The sequence below is a fragment of the Taurulus bubalis genome (assembly GCF_910589615.1).
Source record: "Taurulus bubalis genome assembly, chromosome: 1".
Lineage (NCBI taxonomy): Eukaryota > Metazoa > Chordata > Actinopteri > Perciformes > Cottidae > Taurulus > Taurulus bubalis.
Window position 1 is genome coordinate 32,579,055 of NC_136589.1, and position 19,061 is coordinate 32,598,115.

The 19,061-nt window shown below is 39.0% G+C and overlaps 2 protein-coding genes across 2 annotated transcripts; one reads left to right on the forward strand and one right to left on the reverse strand.

Annotated features, from left to right (window-relative positions):
* Window positions 1-362: 362 nt before the first annotated feature.
* On the reverse strand, window positions 363-4,769 carry alg3 (ALG3 alpha-1,3- mannosyltransferase). The gene is made up of 9 exons (XM_079232505.1): window positions 4,583-4,769; window positions 3,437-3,536; window positions 3,197-3,344; window positions 2,806-2,972; window positions 2,519-2,639; window positions 2,200-2,405; window positions 1,712-1,798; window positions 1,381-1,533; window positions 363-1,258 (listed from the first exon to the last, which is right to left on the reverse strand). Exons 1-9 carry the CDS (start codon window positions 4,761-4,763, stop codon window positions 1,078-1,080), a joined length of 1,344 nt encoding a protein of 447 aa, XP_079088631.1. The 5' UTR covers window positions 4,764-4,769; the 3' UTR covers window positions 363-1,077.
* A 99-nt stretch (window positions 4,770-4,868) lies between these two features.
* mul2 (mitochondrial E3 ubiquitin protein ligase 2) lies at window positions 4,869-8,911 on the forward strand. The gene is made up of 6 exons (XM_079232680.1): window positions 4,869-4,943; window positions 6,098-6,242; window positions 6,456-6,543; window positions 6,652-6,772; window positions 7,573-7,804; window positions 7,915-8,911. The coding sequence occupies exons 2-6, from the start codon at window positions 6,126-6,128 to the stop codon at window positions 8,428-8,430; spliced, it is 1,074 nt and encodes a 357-aa protein (XP_079088806.1). The 5' UTR covers window positions 4,869-4,943; window positions 6,098-6,125; the 3' UTR covers window positions 8,431-8,911.
* Window positions 8,912-19,061: the final 10,150 nt, after the last annotated feature.

Sequence of the window (19,061 nt, forward strand, 5' to 3'; positions counted from 1 at the left end):
AAGTTGTACATGACAATTTGTTTTTAACAATTCTTTATATTTGTCAAAGGAACACCCTCAACTGACATAGACCAAGTGGCCTTTTATCCTAAATCTGTATATTGCTTTATGCAATCACAACAATGCCTTGACCATCTGAATGGGCTTTTTGTAGTCTACATGTAGTGAGTTACTTTGCCAAATGTATAATCAGTCAGTGTTGAATGAGAATGATGTTGATTAGCAGGATGATTATTTGATACAATAATGACATCTTACTTTAAATAATGAAATGAATGTTGGGAAAATACATTTTAAAAACATAGTACATTTGTTGTAATGTGTAACAAAAAAAATACATGAAAGAAGAAAAAACCTCAAGGTTAAGTGGCATCTCCATTTAATATAAAATGTCATGTATTTGCTTTCCCAGTCAGCCATATTTTCACATTAAATTTACTCGGTGAAGTGAGCCACTCACAACAGAAGATGAACCATTATGAAACAAAATCAGACAGACAAATAGCCATGATTGTCTACAGCTTAGTTTTACACATTTGTGTAAAATTATACAACTACTGGAAAATATTTTTGACCTTGTACTGAAGAATACTGCAACTACTGTTGAAATGCTGCAGCCGACTGCCTGATTGCAATTAATGCAAAGCTTTTGATGCTACGTTCAAGTTATGTATAATATCTTCATAATTTCGTATAATATCAGACTATCAAGTAAAGGAAAACATGGATTGACCTGTTGAAATTCACAATTTCCTCTTAGCACTCTACTCCACTCTTGTATCTAAATATGAAACCTGAGAATCCCTATTTTCTTTCTCTTTTTATATCTTAAACTGCAAGGGACTACTTCATTGTGTAGGTATCTCTCTGCAGACTGCACCCACACATTATCTTCCTTCACTTTAAGTAGTTAGCTGAGATGTGAAGCATTACATGGCTCCTTGAATTCACTTATAAAACAGTCTATCCAGTGACCTCACTCACGCATGGTGTGAGGCTCAACAAAAAGAGGGTGGTGGAGGCTATTCAGCAGCTGATTAGACTTAAATATGATGTCTGGTCCAATCAGGCTGTGGCTCACTGGCGTTTGTCCTTGACGGGTGTATGTTCTTGTGTTTCTGCTGGGGCGGAAGGCAGCGGTGGAGCCATCCACAGACAGAGGAGGATGATGAGATGACAGACATGGAGGGCGGCTGAGCTGCCACTTGTAGAGGGGTAGGTATTCCACGAAAGCTCGATCAGACCCAGGATAAGAACTCTGAACAAAAGGAGAAAACAATACAGCATTAACATTTGAACGAGCGTTTGGTGATGTGCTATGTTGTAGGTCTAAAACTAATCCAAAATATAACTTAGTTTGGTATTACGACGCCTTTTTACCTGAGCAAGTGGGCCAGCTTCTCGACTCCTCCACTCCAGAGCAGGTAAGGCAGCGTGTGGAAGTACCAGACGTAGAACTGGTAGTGCAACGAACGACTGAAGCACATGCCAATGAAGTTAGAGCTGAACAGAATGAGCACCATCAGTGAGTTTCTGTTAAGGTTTGATACAAACGTCAGAGAATACTAAAACATCATTAATTTACTCTGACCAATATCATGTAGACAAGTAGAGACAATTCATATTTGACACATAGCAGTAAAGGTTATCGTGTTCCTAACCATGCAAATTTGTTTTCTAAGAACAATATCGGACTAGATTAAAATGGAACAAAAGGATATGATCAACAGTGATTTTCTGAGCAGGTGTCTTCCTCTTGCTTGGCTCCTTGAGGAGTTCGAAGATGCTTTCTCCTGGCCTTGTAAGAGAGAAAATAGTTACATTTAATCAAAATAAAAAATGTAATTCCACCTCTATGGCAAAAATATATTAATGAGAAAGAAATAAATGATCCTTTATTAATCCCCTCGGGGAAATTCTTCTCTGCATTTGACCCATCCTTGGTTAAGGGGCAGTAGGCTGCCCTGTGAGGCGCCCGGGGAGCAGCTAGGGGTTAAGTGTCTTGCTCAGGGACACTTCGACATGTGAACTATAGGGGACTGGGGATCGAACCGGCTACCTTGTGGTTGCGGGACGACCACTCATCCCCCTGAGATTTATTATTCAAGACTAATAAAGGATTATATTATTTTATTTATTCCAGCTCAAGTCAAACTAGAATGCCAACAGTAACGTTGGCACAGTCAAAGTGTCTCTCACCTCTTCCAACGGCGGAGAACAAAGAGCAGCAGGATTAGCAGGTGGACAGCCAGCAGGAGTAAGTGGAAGTACCGATTTAAGAACAGCCATTCTGGCAGGAAGCGCCAGTTGACCGTCCACTTGAACATAAACTGACGGCCAAGATCAAACGCCTGGCTCAAATAACCCATGGGATTCTCCAGGAGGAAAGGCAAACCTAGCAAAAGCTGTAATATTAAGACAAGACTCATTTAGAGATGATGCTTGGCAGTATTGTTAAAAAAAAAAAAAATAAGCCAGTTAAACTATTCCTGGTTGTATGTCCTCGGTCATCTTTTACCTGTATGCCTGCACACAGAAGAAGTTTGGGAATTGTCCTGATTAGACCAAACTCAGATAGGAGGAGCAAAAGTAGTCCCGGAGCAAACAGGAGCACATTCATTTTCACAGACACTGCTAAACTGTCAGAAAGAGAAGAAGAGTGAGTTGTTATTTCATTGTGCAATGCATGGCAAATAATAACTATCTATGTATGAAGATTTACAAAGATACCTATAACACCTGATACATATTCCTCCACAGAAAGCCATCACATGAAAAGCTGCATTGTGCTGTTAAGGAGTTCACACTTGCCTATAAAGGCCGCAGCCCAGAGTCCAGTATCCATCCATGAAGAGGTTGACAGCTGCAAACAGCAGCATCATGGCCACAGGATCATTAAAGAGACGCAGCACAAAGATAGAGTGTATCCGATAAGAAGCACAGCACACAAAGAAGAACACATAGGGAGGAACCTGGAAAAAAAAAAAAATTAACAAAATTATGGCTATAAATTGAAATTACACTCATTGGTGTTTTAACAAGAAACTATTGGAATTTGGCATACATTATAGACTCAGAGAACATAGTTTCATGCTTACTCAATGGCCTCAAGAGCTGAACACTACCGATTAGTGATGTATTGGAGAAAATTGAATCGGGCATCATGGTAACTGAGGCTTTTGTTACACAGACTGACCTTCTTAGTGCGGTGGTATATCCTGAAGACGAGCAGCAGTGTGATGAGGTAGAAAGCAGCAAATATGTACTGGGCCAGACGGATGTTCACCCCACGGCTGGTAATGTAGTAGAGAGCTGTGAAGATGTAGACAAAGCCAGCCGGGTACCTGCAACAACAAGGTGCTAATTTATCCTACACTGAAAACCACGTCTAACTACAAGATAGAGAGACCTCAATCACAAAAACGCTAAAACTCACACCAACGGGCCGGTGTCTCCTTTAAGCTTGGTGTAGTCGTAGGTGCCATTGATGACTCCCTCTACTTCATCCATGTAGGCTTTCCAGTCTATCTCGGTGTCTGCGGTAAAGAGACAGAATCAGTGATTGAGAAGGTTACGGTCAGTGCAGTGTTGTTATATATATATACACAATATTATATTTTCTCAACTAAATAGAAGTCTCTTTTTTTTATATGACAAATGCCCATCAAAACTCTTGGTCCAAAGTTGTGTCCTATAACTAGTTATTTGACATCCAAAAACCCGAAGTCTTCTTCTTTTGATATGGAACCTCTGAAAACCAGCGCGTTGCATTTGTGAAGCTGCAAATTGTTGGTTCATAATCGACTAAAACGCTTCATCAATATCATATGCTTTTGTCTTTCAAACCAATGTTGATCCATTAACTGTCTCAGCATGACTATGGACAAGGTCTCTAGAGCTGAAAGGATTAGTCGATTGATCAGTTCGTTATTTTGTATCTAAGATATCATTCTAGTTAGTTATCAAGTAGAAAAAGTAACAAATTCACTGGCTCCATTTTCCCAACTGTGAACATTTGCAGTTTTTATTAAATCGCTTGTTTTATACCATTGTGAATTGAATAGCTTTAGGTTCTGAGCTGTTGATGGGACAAGCCACGAAAACTGAAGACCTTAACTCGGCTTTTGAAGATTTGGATCAGTATTGACATTTTAAAATACATAATTTATTGATTATATGAATTACCTATTACATTATTTAGATGTACAGCCTCATATCAGACAAAGAAGTGTATTTGTCAAAATAAACAAAGACATACGTAGCGTTACAAATAATGCTTGGAATATACGAGGTAATGTATGCTGTCAGTGTGCATTACCATTACCATAATTCTGCAAATTCAGATTAAACGTTATTATCATTGAAAGTAGTATGTTTAGCTTCATAACGTTTCTGCTAGCAGTTGCTGAAATCACTAAAACAGAACAGAGGATCGTATGTGGTCACGCAAGGGCAGAAAATTCCGTTTGACAGGTGGCAGAGTAAGTTAGTAGGTTTGCTATTGCTAGCTACTTAGCGTGCAGATCCGTTCAGAAACATGACAGAGCAGCATAGCATGCTAACTAGCCGCGCAGCTACTTACATGCTACTTTCTGTATGACCCACACGTTGAACCCGATCTCCAGGAACCACAGAATGGAAACGACCAGTAACGTGTACTCCGTCTTGAACAGGACCATGTGTTTGTCCTGCCACAGTGTGTGAACTTTCCCCCACAGTGCTGACGGGGATCCCGGAGATTTTTTTCGCACACCTCCTGCCATCTCGGCGGCGTATGAAGCGACCACAGTGGTTGCGACTGAGAGGGAGAGAAACGGCAACTGACATGCGCATTGAAACGTATTCACGCAATGTTTCCTTCACCTACGTCACGTGACATGGACAACAACTCCGTTCAATCGAATATGCCAACTTGAGAGCCGCTTGAGAGATTTCTCTGACAGGTAAAACAAATGACTAATTTATCATTCATGGTACTTGACAGTTAGGGCATATAAGTTACATCTTCGTACATCGAGGACCGTTGCTCACATGGTTGAATAACGCTCATGTTGTTAAAACAAAGGTTAGAGGTCACTACTTCTTCTCCTGGCTCCTTTATAGCGTTAGTCGCTAGCAGCTAACTTTAGCTAACCAATGTTTCAAAACCAAATACTTTACGTGACAAGTGGTACGTCACATGATATACAATGTAGCGTGTTTTAATGGCACAGTTAACAAAGGCAGTATCGTTGACTTTATGTTGGGGCTGCTGCAAAGATCAAGCTAGTTGAGCTATCGCTAATGTTTGAGATATTAATGGTGGTTATGTAAGCTATAACGCTAGAGCAGCCAATGTGTTGCTCGCCTGTGTTTCTTACCTTCACCCTGACATTATGTAAGATATGTAGCGTTAAGTAATAGTTTATGGAGGACGGAACCTTCTCAAATCAAAAATACACAACCTAAATGACTCGATAAACATATGAGTATGCCATTTGATATACCAAAGCTAGTATTCAACATACATGTACATTGGTACCTATAATGCCATATGTATTTATATTTCAATTCATTTATTATTTTAGCAAGTTCCGTCCTCCAACAGTTAACCAAACGTATCCAAGTCCTAGTCCTAGTCCCAGTTTGCCTCTCATATTTTCCAGTCAGAGCTAAGTATCTATTGACATATGTTATTTCTATTCAAGCATCCTACATATGCAGCTGACAAATTCATAAATGCAAGGAGTAAATTAAAATTCCATGATACCCAAGTGTACATTTTGACATTGTATCATTTCCCTTTATTTATTTCTAGCTGTACAATACAAGACATCTTGCATTGTGCGATGCCATTGCTCATGTTCCTTTTATCATATAAGTAAGACTTGATGTCTGCATGTTCCTCAACTAATAGCCTACATGTTTTCAATTTGAGTTGATGATGATGACCAATTTAAAGCTCTCTGAGGGGCTGTCAGTTTAGCAGAATTTTACACCACTGAGATAAGACTTTTACACTGCATTGAGTCATAGCCTTTTTAAACATGTGCAGCAGCAACATGCACTTTTTGTTATCATTGATAGGAAACAATACTTTTGTTTAACCTTCTTCCAGGTTTGCAGTGACAGGAGGCTCAGAGGGAATGGATGGATTTCCTGTGAAGATTACAGAGGCAGCTTGTCTTGGGGCCAGCCTTGCCCTCTCAGGCGTCTGTTACTATCTCTATAGGAAGAGCCGGGGGACACTAGACAAACTTGATGTTAGTTGTATTTCATACGTTCATGTGTAATCAATATGATCTTGCATAACTTTATATTGTTATATTTTGACATTTTCATGCTGTTAAAGCCATTGGGAAGGATGGGATTAGTTGTGAAACCATGTAAACAATCTTTAGTTTTCACACACTGCTTGAAATCCTCTTTATGTCTACTACAGTATGTGTACTACAGTCTGTGTGTTATGTTGTCAGGATGCTCCACACTTCGCCATCGATGGAAAACTCAAAGATATTTTGAAAGTTACTCCAGGAGCGTGTCTACAGTATGCTGTCATTGAAGGTAAACAGGGTGTCACTGTTTCTAAAACAAACAAAAACTGTTTGTTTACACGGAAAAATGGGTTCAATGTCCTTGTCTCTTATTCTCTAAAATGTGTACATACTGTAGGTGCTGTGCAACCAGCAAGTGAGCCTCTCACAAGCCACTTCCAAAAAGAATTTGTCGGAGTGTTGCAGAAATTCATGTTGAGAGAACACAGGCTGGTGTGGAACAGCCTTTCACGCACTTGGTGAGAACTCTATCATGACAAAAATACCTAGCATTGTTATGATACCGTGCATGATACTTCATCTTTACCTTTATTTGATAGTGGACAGTTTAGAGGCTGACAGGGAAATAAAAGAGAGAGAAGAGCATGACAAGCAGCAAAGGTTCCCAGAACCAGGGATGTTACACTTATGTGGTATGCACCTTAAATAGTACGTCACCTCTAGATATAGGAAGGAAGACAAACTTATCTCAACTGGCCTCATAGGTTGAAAGGTGAACGTTTCTTCTCTGCTGTTTGTGGTGTAGAAAAAGCATTCTTTCCCTATAAGTTATCATGGCAAGGAGATTTTTTTAGACTGGTTACTTAATAATATGTGGCTATCAGGACACCCCACATGATAAATGTTGAAAATAAAATCAGATTCCTGCTGCTCTAAAATCAGGTACACATGAAATATGGTATATTTTTGCTCTTAATTATAAGCCTATGCATTTGTGAGTTTTTACTGAGTGCTGGCTAATATGAGGTAACCATACTATATATCTTTTTCCTTTTCTGGCACTTTCAGAAATATTTTTTGTAATAACTTCTTGGATGTTGATGGAAATGCATTTAAAAGTCAGAAAATGGTAATATGGTTATCCCATATAAGATTATAAGATGACTTGGTTTTGGACCCTTCACAGCTTTCAAATTCCACAAAGCAGTTTGTAATGCAGGCTATCTGTTAACCCGATCTGATAATATTCAAGTGATGCCACTTAGTTTTAGATCGTGTAGACTAAAAGACCTCATGTTCCTCCCTTTCCATGTTGCAGGACGGACAGTGAAAGAGTCTTGCACCATAGAGTGAATGCAGTGCCCTTTGTGTTAGTGGGATCAAATGAGACCACCGTCAGAGTCCTGTGCCCTCTGCAGGCCTCCGGACTTTACATGGAGACTACCCACGAGAAGTTCCACCAAGTCAATTACGGCTTGGGTGACATCATAGGACAATACCTCAGTGGGGAGAAGCTCAAAGGGCAACTGGAGACCGAGGACATGCTCAAAGTCAGTTGTTAGATGAGATGCTAACTTTGTTAACATCTCTAATTTTTTTGCAAATATTAGGAAAAACTGATCTTAATGATACATTTCATGAATATCCCCTCTTTTTCCAGGTGGGCACAACTCTTACTGGCGTGGGTGAGTTGATAATGGACATGGATGGGACTCTGAATCTCCGACCCCCTTCAGATGGCTCACAGTACTTTTTGAGCATTACAGACTTTGACACCCTGTTGGGAGAGCAAGAGAGCACAGCTCTTTGGTGGAAGGCGCTGGCCATTGCCTCTGCTTTGGCAGGGGCAGCAGTACTCCTCTGGGTCGGCCGACGCTACTACTACGTACTAAAGGTTCGCCGGGAGAGGGATCAGGAGAGGAGGGAATTTGAGAGACTGCAGACTGAAGGCTCAAGAGCACGTGCTTCAGTAACAGGCACTGATACTCCTCAAAATGGGGCAGAGGAGCTCATAGAAAATGCCTGTGTGATTTGCCTCAGTCAGCCACGTGACTGTATTCTGTTGGACTGTGGACATGTGTGCTGCTGCCACAGCTGCTTCCAGGTTTTTCCACACCGCCGATGCCCGATATGTAGACAAAGCATCATTCGAGTGCTGCCTCTCTTTCATGCCTGAGGCACCTGTGTGATCACATGTCCTTAGTGGAGATTCACCACCATACAAACTGTACTGTGCTGCACTTAAACCTTTAAAAAGGGGATAGGTAACTTAAAAAAAAACTTCTTACTGTAAAGATGACTCAAGTTTTTGTAATATTGTGCAAACTTTGTTCACTGCAGAGTTTTAGTGAGGTATTTTATCTGTAATTGTATTTGAGAAATACAGGTGTAATTGAGGTGTAAGCAACAGAGATGTTTCTGCTGTGCCTTATTCTGGTCATTTATGTGGCTGTTGCCATTGTGATGGAAGTGTTTGTATCTAAATAATTCAAGCCTGGTCAGAATAAACTACGCTTTTGTTTCATCCACTTTCAGTCAAATATTGTCACTGAAAGTTAATGAAGCAAATATATACTTATTGCCAAGACGTTGCTTAAGTGTTAATTAATGCACTACCGACTGACGAAAGTGGGTCAGATTTTGCCTTGTTGAAACAAATTCAATAAAGCATCACTCTTTGAATTATTTGTGGAATGTATTTCCCTTTCTATCACTATCACAATGTATAAATTGGCTAAATTGCTCACCCACTTTGTTTTAGAAAGGGAACTTACTTAAACTTAAACGTGTAGTCTTAGTGTACAGATCTGTGTGCAGCTACCATGAAATAATGTATTATGCTCCGGGGGGTTGCGGAGCAGGTGCGAGACACAAGATCTCATAAATCTTCCTCGGGTTCACATGGGTTCACTTTAACACATTTTTCATGAGCTATCATCAGAAAAGCAGCTGTAGCTTTTTTTATGTATTGCTGTAGCACTTGCAGACCTCTGAGGGTATGGGACAAACAGTACATTGTATTTGCCCAGTACAGTTTATCTGAAGGGTGCTGCAGGAATGAGTTCTTAAAAAGTAATGTAAGTTAGTATTTTTGCACTTCAAGGTTACCTCGTCTCAGTCATTTTTTCTTCTTTTTTTATGTTTTTTTTGGTTATATGCCTGACATAAGGACAGTGGTTAATAAAAGAGGCTGCTAACAATTATGAGACTACAACACATAATCACTCAGAACACACTTTTAGCTTAGTGGTGGTGACGTGAAGTCATGCGAACATTGAGTGGTCCCTTTTATAGCCTAATTTCAGCTTTTTACTTCTGGCGATTACATTTTTGCTTCCAAAGTCCTAAAAGTTGTGTTTTTCAAATCCTAATATATTCTGGCATTAAACGATCATATGTGTATTTTATGATTTAAAAAAAAAGAAGCAAAGTATGTCATTAAAAAAAGACAGAAGATTGTGTCTAAAACGTCATAGTATTGTATATCATATGTCCAAAAGGTCATTACAGGAAAAAAGTTATAAAAAAGACATAGTATGACATATACAAATAAAGTCCATGTTTATAGTGTGTTGAAAAATGTCATAGTATAGCAATGAACCATTTAAAACACTCATAAATTATCTGAAATAAAGGCATTGTTACAAAAACATGGTGTTTTTCTTTAGCCTTTTGAGAAAAAGATGGTTATTTACAATTTCATATCCCTATATAAAACTATGGAGGGGGGGACGGGGGGGGGAAGAAAAAATAAACATCTAAAATACATTTCCAAGCGCAGTGATTCATCCAAATGGATTTCACCATCTAACAGGAAGTAACCTGCAGAGAGGATATTTTATCATCCACATCGGTGCTACACCAAAACTGTCCTCCAGCAGGTGGTACCATTGCACTGTTCGGCATTTGAGGGCATACAAAAACTAAAATGTGGGAAATGAAATGTGTCAAAACACCATGATTGTATGAACCAAAACAAAAACATATCAACTACTGACGGCTGTGGAAGTAGTTCATGGAATGATGTATATTATGAAACTTAGTAGAAGAACATCACTTATTTGTCTATATTCCAAATCTGCTGAATTGTGGAACATTCTTTTTGGCTATGCTATCCTGTTAGTAAAATATGAGGGTGTACAACAGTTCCTATTCACATGTCTGAACTGAGCTTGGGCCTTTTTGCTGCCTATAGGACAAGCATGTTAAATGGATGGCTGAAACATGCTTCAGTTCTAATAGAAGATATTCAAAAAGTTCATCCCATTTTTAATGCAACGCAGATCTTTTTTCTTCTCTTGAGCGTTGCTTGCAGCCCCTCTATTCAATGAGTAGCAAAAATTAATCCTTCCTTTTATTTTATTATTTAACATGTTTTTTTTACATACAGTTGCTACATGGAGCATACATGTTCCAGTTTTTCATTATTATATAAATTGCACTAAATATATTTCAAAGTAAAAAAAAAATTGTAAAAACGTAATGCAATTTGGAATTATACAATGATGAGGATGTAACAGAAAGATAGTGTTCAATTATTTTCTATTTGTATTTGTTTACATAACCACCTATATTTGCATAGGAATATGGTCAATAGGATTTTGAATAAAAGTGTTTGCGCACTTTCTATGAGTTAAAGAAGAACCCTTCTTAGTAAGGGGACATTTACTTAATTCATTAAGTAAATGTCTGCAATTCCTTTTATTTTTATTTGTCTCAAAACACGGAAATATAGACATTTGAATGCCTAGTTAGGTTACAGTATCTTTGACAGCGATGTAAAAATGTAAATAAAACCAATATCATTTAGAAATCAAATTTCACATTTATTTTCAAATTCTTTGAAAAAATGTAAACCCAATGAGCCTACTTTTAGATAAAGCAGATAGAGTCAAGGGAACGTCATTAATGTTACAAACAAATAGTGTATAGCGTCAACCTCCGGTGCTCTTACACTTACATTTCCCTGGAAGAGATTACATTTTTATCATTAACCAAATCTAAGACCAATCTAATATTATTAAAGAAAATGACATCTTGGCATAAATACACTTTGAGATTCATTAATAATTCATCCAACCTTTCAGCCATCTAGTCACAGCAGAAGCCAGAATGTTATTATCATTGTTCAGTAATGTAATGCCACGCCAATTATCAATAACTTAACGATGCTTATTTGGTTTTGATAATAGTATTATTAGACCCTGTTTCATTGACTGAGGAAATTATTTACTGAGGGCTTAATCGTATACTGCAAGCAGGAATTCTGAACGTAGGTTTGAAATAAAATCTAGTATAAAAACAAAAACTTTGTGAGCAGCTCCGTCAGGTGGATGAGAATAATAGAGGCAGTGGAAAACGTATGAAAAGCTCATCTCGAGAAAGAAACAGCCATTGCTGAAGATTAACTAAATAAATAAAGCACATCCGGATGTTATGGTTTCTCCCACACTTCCATATTAGAAACTGTATATTGAGATAATTACAATAATTAAGTCCTTTGATATTGAAGCGCATTGCCTTCGTAATTATTAGATACCATCTTGTTATTTCAAGAAAAGATCCCGTGATTATAAAATCTTATCTCATAATTATGAGAAAAGTTAAAGTATCCTAGTTTGGTAAAGTTGGAAAGATATTCACAGATTCAGACACCACGGATCAATAACTAGTAAGCGGGGGAAAAAACGAGCTACAACCTAATTACGAGATCTTTTCTGATGAGATAATATATATACATTTGTTTTTTTTGTGAATGTGATGCGCTTCTGTACTTTGAATACAACCCTTCTAAATAGCACCAAATGTCAGACATATGGACAATTTATTTCCCTCAGGACTTAGTGAAGACCAAAAACTGAGCTTCAAGAGAGTGAATATTGGGGTCACATTCATCAGGTGGACACAATACATGAAAATGTTGCTTCTCATCTGTAGTTTAACTGATGTATTCGACAGTTGAACTGTATGTATCTGAATAGCATCATGCTCAGTCTGTATGTTAAGATCTTCAAGGATCCAAGATTTGCCATCTCTTAATGATCCACCAACATCTGAGATGCAGCTGTTACATAAAATGACTGCGGCTCCCCTTAAACATTAGGAAATGAGTTTGTCTCTGAATGGATTCATGCGTTTCACCGAACTCTCAAGATGATGTGAATTCAAGATGGGTCTTTTTTATTTTTCCAATGGCACAAATGCTTGTTGACAGCACCTGGTGTCAGTAAAGACTTGGGTGCAGTGAGTCATCAAGCTAACTATTTCTGTCATCTCTAACAAGCAACGACAGGATGGGGAGAATGGCAGTTTTTTATTCTTTTGAACAGAAAGGGAAAAACCTGTAGGTGTGTGTGTGTGCGTGCGACATAAGGCTAAGTGGGCGTGAAAAAGAAGCAGGTGGGAGACACAAGATCTTGTGAATCTTCCTCAGCGGTCATAAGGGTTCACTTGTACACATTCTTCATGAGCTCTCAGCAGAGCGGCAGCTGTGGCTCTCGAGGAACAGACTATTACTGTAGCACTCGCAGACCTCTGAGGGCATGGGGGGGAAACCAGTGGCTTTTGATTCGTTTAATTTAATAACTGGGAGAATACAAAGACAGAACAGCAAACGAGTGATGGGAATAATCTCACGTGGGCCTTTAGAGAGAGTGACTGCTACAAAAATACCGTAATGAAAATAAAAATATACATTTTGATGTTATTTTGCTATTGCCAATCGTTACGCATATTGTTACGTTCATTTTAGCCTATTTCAGTATATTTGAATTATAATAAAGGATTGGTGCCACCACTAGGTCTCCATCTTTCTTCACTTGCTTGTGGTAGTGAAATACACACTCATGGCTGACAGTGAAGGAATACACTGGCTCCAGTTGATGATTACCAAGTCACATGCAATTAATGTATGCTGGGATATCCTGTTTAATCCATTCTGATAGCGGACCAACAATTCAGATGATTTGATTATTCTCTAATTGTCTGTGCTTGTGTTGATCCTTATTAGTGGCGATGAGGGTACTTAAATTAGGCAAAACCTTATTTATTCGGAGTACCAGTTTTAAATAAAGGGATTCACTGGCAGCTTTAGCTTGGCTAGCGATTATCACGACTTGTAATGTTGTCAACTGGTCGCATGGAGGTTTTAGGGATGGAAAGGTTGTTCTGTTGGTCCAAATCTTTGGTCCAGACTGAAATGTCTCAACTATTTTGTGGATTGCTCTAACATTTTGGATAGATGTTCATGGCTGGCATTTATTTTTTTGGTGAAATGTTACATTGGATGGCTTGTCATGAAACTGGGTTCAGATATCCAAAGTGTCCAGACGATGAAGCCTAAGGATTTTGGTGATCCACTGACTTTACCTCTAACTCCACCGCTATGCTCATATTTTTGATTTTGAGTGAAACTCTTTGACAACTATTGTATGGATTGCCGTAAAATTTGGTGCACACATTCATGCGACCCTCATTGTAGTAACTTTGCTGATCCCCTGACTTCATCAGGTCAAAATTGTAATTTGTGCAAAACTTTGATATTGTGTATTTTCAAATAGCAGCAAAATGAATGACTTTCCCATAAGCCTTTGCTGCACGTTGTGTTAATGTTACCATGCTAACATAATAAAGTGGTGAACATGGCAAACATACCTGCTAAACATGTAATTATGAGAATGTTAGCAAGCAAATTCTAACATTTAGCTGAACACATTGATTTGCTTTGCTTAAGTAGGCTACAGCCTCATGGAGCTGCTATTGCCGCAGACCATTAAGTCTTGTTTAAAATGATGTATTCAGATGGAGCAATTTATTTAAGATCAAGTTCATTTGTGTGGTACAACATATACATATGTGGTATTATCCTGTTTTTGGTGTGTTAATTCATTTACTAAGATACATTTTTTGCTTGTAGAATCCTTGCATCTAAAAAAAGCTCAGCAAAACTATTGCAGATGCAGATGAATGCTGTATTCAACAAACAATAGTGTAAAAAAAAAAAAAAGCCACAGCTAGTTCCACATCTAAAGAAAAATGTTTTGATAAATCCTGACACACCATGACCTTATGTGCTTGTGCTCCTCGGTGAGGTGCAGGGGTCTTTTTTGACTTTGGCATTAGCAGACACTCAACAGACAGCAGGAGGAATGGTAGAGATGCGGTATCACAGGAGAGAGAGCCATCACAGCGTGCTATAGTCCCTGATGCCAATTACCGCTGTCACCCATCTGCTTTGGGCATGCAGTGAAACGTGGGATAAGTGACCTACTTTGTGACAGTAGTGTGACTGCAGTGCTTCTTCTCTCATAAACAAACCAAGCGCTCCTTCCCTGAGGAGAGGCAGACAGGGATTGTATCATAGGGACATATACACTGGTCAGTTTTAAAGATTTTTCTATTTGGACCGTGAGTTTGAGCAGAGTGCACCATTTTTACAAAGCTCATTCACCCAAACTCCAGTTCTTAGTGCATCAATACTGGAAACAGATCCCCACAAGTGGAAAAAAGGTAAATGTCCTCACTTATCTCTGCTGGTAGCCATGTAGATAGTTTTGATTTTGTCATGCTCTGGTTTTAGGAAAGCTTTCTCTGAGTTTTCTTCTGCCAACCCAGTACAATGGAGGCGAATGGAGTCTTGATTGTGATGCCCACAGCATTGAAAAATTACATTTTTAGAAATCCAACAGAAAAAAATATCTTTCCAGAATCAGTGTCTAGTTTACTCTATCCATATAACATACAACCATGTTCGTTGGGACGATTTCCTCAGTTGAAAATAGTCTCAGAGACTGTGAGGTTTGTGGATAATAAAGACATTAACAACTGGGACATAATCATAATTAACAGCAACGTCACATTAAAGTGGTGTTACTGTTACTGTTTTATGGAAATGTTTAGTGGTGTGAGCACCTCAAACACAATTGTAGTCACCTATATTGCGTTGGGATGGAAGCATCTCAATCGAGGGGAATTACAGAGTCCGGTGATAATTATATGTGGGTGTGTCAATAAGTGTTTGTATTCCTCTTTAGGCATAAAAAACAAATACACTTCATTTTCTCAATCATTAAGTTTATTAGTTTTCCACTTGGTGAACAGCATGCGTTTTAGTTTTCAACTGAATAAATTATTATTTAACAAACCAATGATTACATTATTTATTCTGTGTAAACTGTAAAATAATATATATTTTTAATTCTGTTATTAAACCACTGTGTTTCCGATGTTCAATGCAATGCAAACATGTCTCACGTGGTTCCTGATTTCTCAGCCTAATAACTAATAATAATAACAGACAAATATAGTGTTGTTACAAAACCTGCAAGTTGCATTCTAATAACTTAAATAAATTGATTTACACTCCAAAACAATGTACTGAAGAATTTGTATTTTCAAGTACAACAAAGTTGCAGTAATATTAATTGTAGTTGAAATACTGCCTGTGATGCATGATGTCCAATATGATTAATCATCATTTTCTCTCAACATGAAATCAATATTTAAACGTTTGAACAACTGTTTTATTCCTTAGTTGTTAGTTTATGTTACCAAATTGTATGTCCCTGCAAGGGCCTCATACTATAGAAGGACTATAACATCACAGACACCAACATGTTACCAAACAACATTCACCTTTGATCCCAGCTTAATTCTCTGTTGGAGAGATGTTTCTCTGTTGGAGAGATGATGGAGTTGGAGGTTTCGGTGAAGCTTCAGCATGTTGCAAGCTACAGCTGTGAGCATATCTATCTCCGCTGTGTTTTTAACTGATCCAAAGAAGAAGTTCTGTGTGCCTCTCCTCTTTCGCTTTATTCTCTCACTTATATTTTTAGTTTTCCTCAAATATACACCTGCAGACAGGCGCACACGCACACACACACACACACACACACACACACACACACACACACACACACACACACACACACCACACACACACACACACACACACAGACAAATCCTAAGAGATACACAGGGAATTGATCCGGGCTTGTTATTGGGTTTTTTCCGCAGCTAGTGTGCCTCAAGGAGGAACATAGTGTGTGTGTGTGTGTGTGTGTGTGTGTGTGTGTGTGTGTGTGTGTGTGTGTGTGTGTGTGTGTGTGTGTGTGTGTGTATGTGTGTGTCTTCAACGGTGCCACGGTCTGCTCGAGGGGAGAGATGTAGAGAGTGAGTGACTCAGCATAGTGATTCATTTATAATTGGAGGCAGTGCTTCAAGAGCACACACACACACACACACACACACACACACACACACACACACACACACACACACACACACACACACACTTCTTAAGGGTGGGTGCCTCTGTCAGAGATGATGGGATTGATTGAGTGAGCCTGAATGTCTGCTAAAGAGGCAGAGATGGAGAAAGAGAAAGAAGGGGACAGAGGAGGAGAAATCACAGCATGTGGACTAAGAAAGATCAATTGAACTAAACAGAGGCAGACAAAACGAGGAGTTGGTGCACTCAAGCGTGCTGGGTTCAACATTATGTACGAGGCGGTGCATTATTAGGGGAAGGGGCATGAAAGAAAGGGCTTCCAGTTGGTATAACGCAAGCATGTTTTCCCCTAAATAATAACCATGAATCAGCACCTGGTGCCATGTGCGGCAGCAAGTTGCCGACCGATGACATCATGTGAAATCCATGCATGAATCAACTGCTCTGCTCGTGACAGCTGGAGGATGTAGTTTATTGGACAGGAGAAGCTTTGTGAGTTAAACCCCTGGGGAATTACATCTAGATAAGTTGGCAGATTTATGATCTCTGATGCATATGTATAGCCTTGAGTGCGGATCCATGAGAAAAAAAACTGAATTGGATAAACCAAATGAGTTCTGTGACTGCCTTTTGTACTGCCTGAAAATAGACGCTTTGGGTTGAACCTGCCTCCAAAGAAAACATGCAGCCAATGTTTTTTAAACTGGTGGTAAACATAGATTCTCTCAGGATTCATATCAGTATCGAGTTTTACAGGGGGTTATATCAGCCATGTTTATGTGGAAAGCAAGCCAGCAGGCTTTGCTTTGACTCTGTAGTCGCCACACATCTTATCCCCGTAGGAGATTCAAGAGCCTTTCCAACAACACTGATCTCAAAGAGTGTCAGCTGGTCACTCTTACCGGTCCGCTATGCAGACTGGCTGCTAAAACAGAGGAACATTGCGTCAACGGAAATGTTATAACATGTTTATAGATAGGTCAGCTGGCCACGACTTATTAAACAGGTTTGCTCCAAAAATAGGTTTTCGTTCAGCTCATTATTTTAGTTTTTGTAAGACACCATATGCTAAGGACGAGTGTTGTAACATAGACTGCAACAAAAAGAAGCCAAGGAAGAATGACGTAATTTCAAATGCAGCTAGTGTATAAATTACACTGGCTCTGTCCATGGTGCTGAATAGAGCTGTTTACATATTTTCTGCTTACACATAACCAGGGAAATATTATATAATTCTGTAGTTTTTAGTTTTTTATAATTGTGTGCATTTCTAGTAGAATGTCTATAATGTATATAATGTCATCATCATTTTTCTTTGTCATGCTTCTTTTTATATAGTAGATGATTATAATGTATAGATCATATGTTTGAGCTTATAGTGCCATATTAGCCCACTAGAGCTGCGCTCACTGAATGTGGGGTTACTTGTGGTTCCCAGAGTCCTAGATTTAAGACTTTCCTCTGATAGCGTTTATAGTTAGGGCTGGCTCAGGTTTGCCCTGGTCCAGCCCCTAGATATGCTGCTATAGGCCTAGACTGCTGGGGGACATCTTAGGATACACTGAGCTCCTCTTCTCCTCTTCGTTCCTTCTTTCTCTCCTCTCTCCTCTTCTCCTCTTCTTTCTCTCCTTCTGAATAAATTATTGTCTCTTCAATGCACATTACTAACTCTACTGTTTTTTCGGGAGCCTCTGTGCTTCCTCGCCTCAAGTTTCCATGGACTGTGGCTGTCTGGAACCGGTCCTGCCTCCTGCCATGGCTATGCTGATGCCCCTCCTTTCTACCTCTTTCTGCTGACATGGATCATGGTAATCTGGATCGTGGACCATGCCTACCACTCATTATATGATTAATTTCTGTCATATTCATTGAATGTGCTGTAACTCCATTACGTTATTCATTCTGGTCACATGACATCTATTGCTTCTGTCCATCCGGGGCGAGGGATCCTCCTCTGTTGCTCTCCCTCAGGTTTCTTCCCTTTTTTCCCTGTGAAATTGTTTTTACTATCTTTATTTGGGGGAGTTTTTCCTGATCTGATGTGAGGTCCCGGGACAGGGATGTTGTGTACAGATTGTAAAGCCCTCCGAGGCAAATTTGTATTTGGGATGTTGAGCTAAATAAAATAAACTGAATTGAATTGAATTAAATTGAATGTTAGAGTCTAGTGTTTGTACTTTGTTTTGCTGCTCTAGCCCTTAAAGGGGCAGACCAGTGATTCAGTATTTCACTTTCAAAAAGAGGCAGATTTAAAAAAAAAAAGAGTAAAAATCAAAGAAGCAAATGCTGAGTTTTATTCCATATGGGGGAAACTCCGAACAACTTGGATCCTACATTTCCCTTTATGAAACAATTATATTTTTTTGTAAGAATCGTTCTGCGTGGTATATGCCTATCAATTAAGCTCCATTCTTCATTTTAGAGTGTTGTATCTCAAAGATGACATCATCTGGGTGATTTTACTTTAGAAAGCTCCCCCAGACACTAACTGTATATTCAACATGAGTAAACTGGCCTTTCTACAGTAAGTGCATAATCAGTAGAGTTGAGTGCCCCTGTAATGCCTTTGTCCCAGCCTC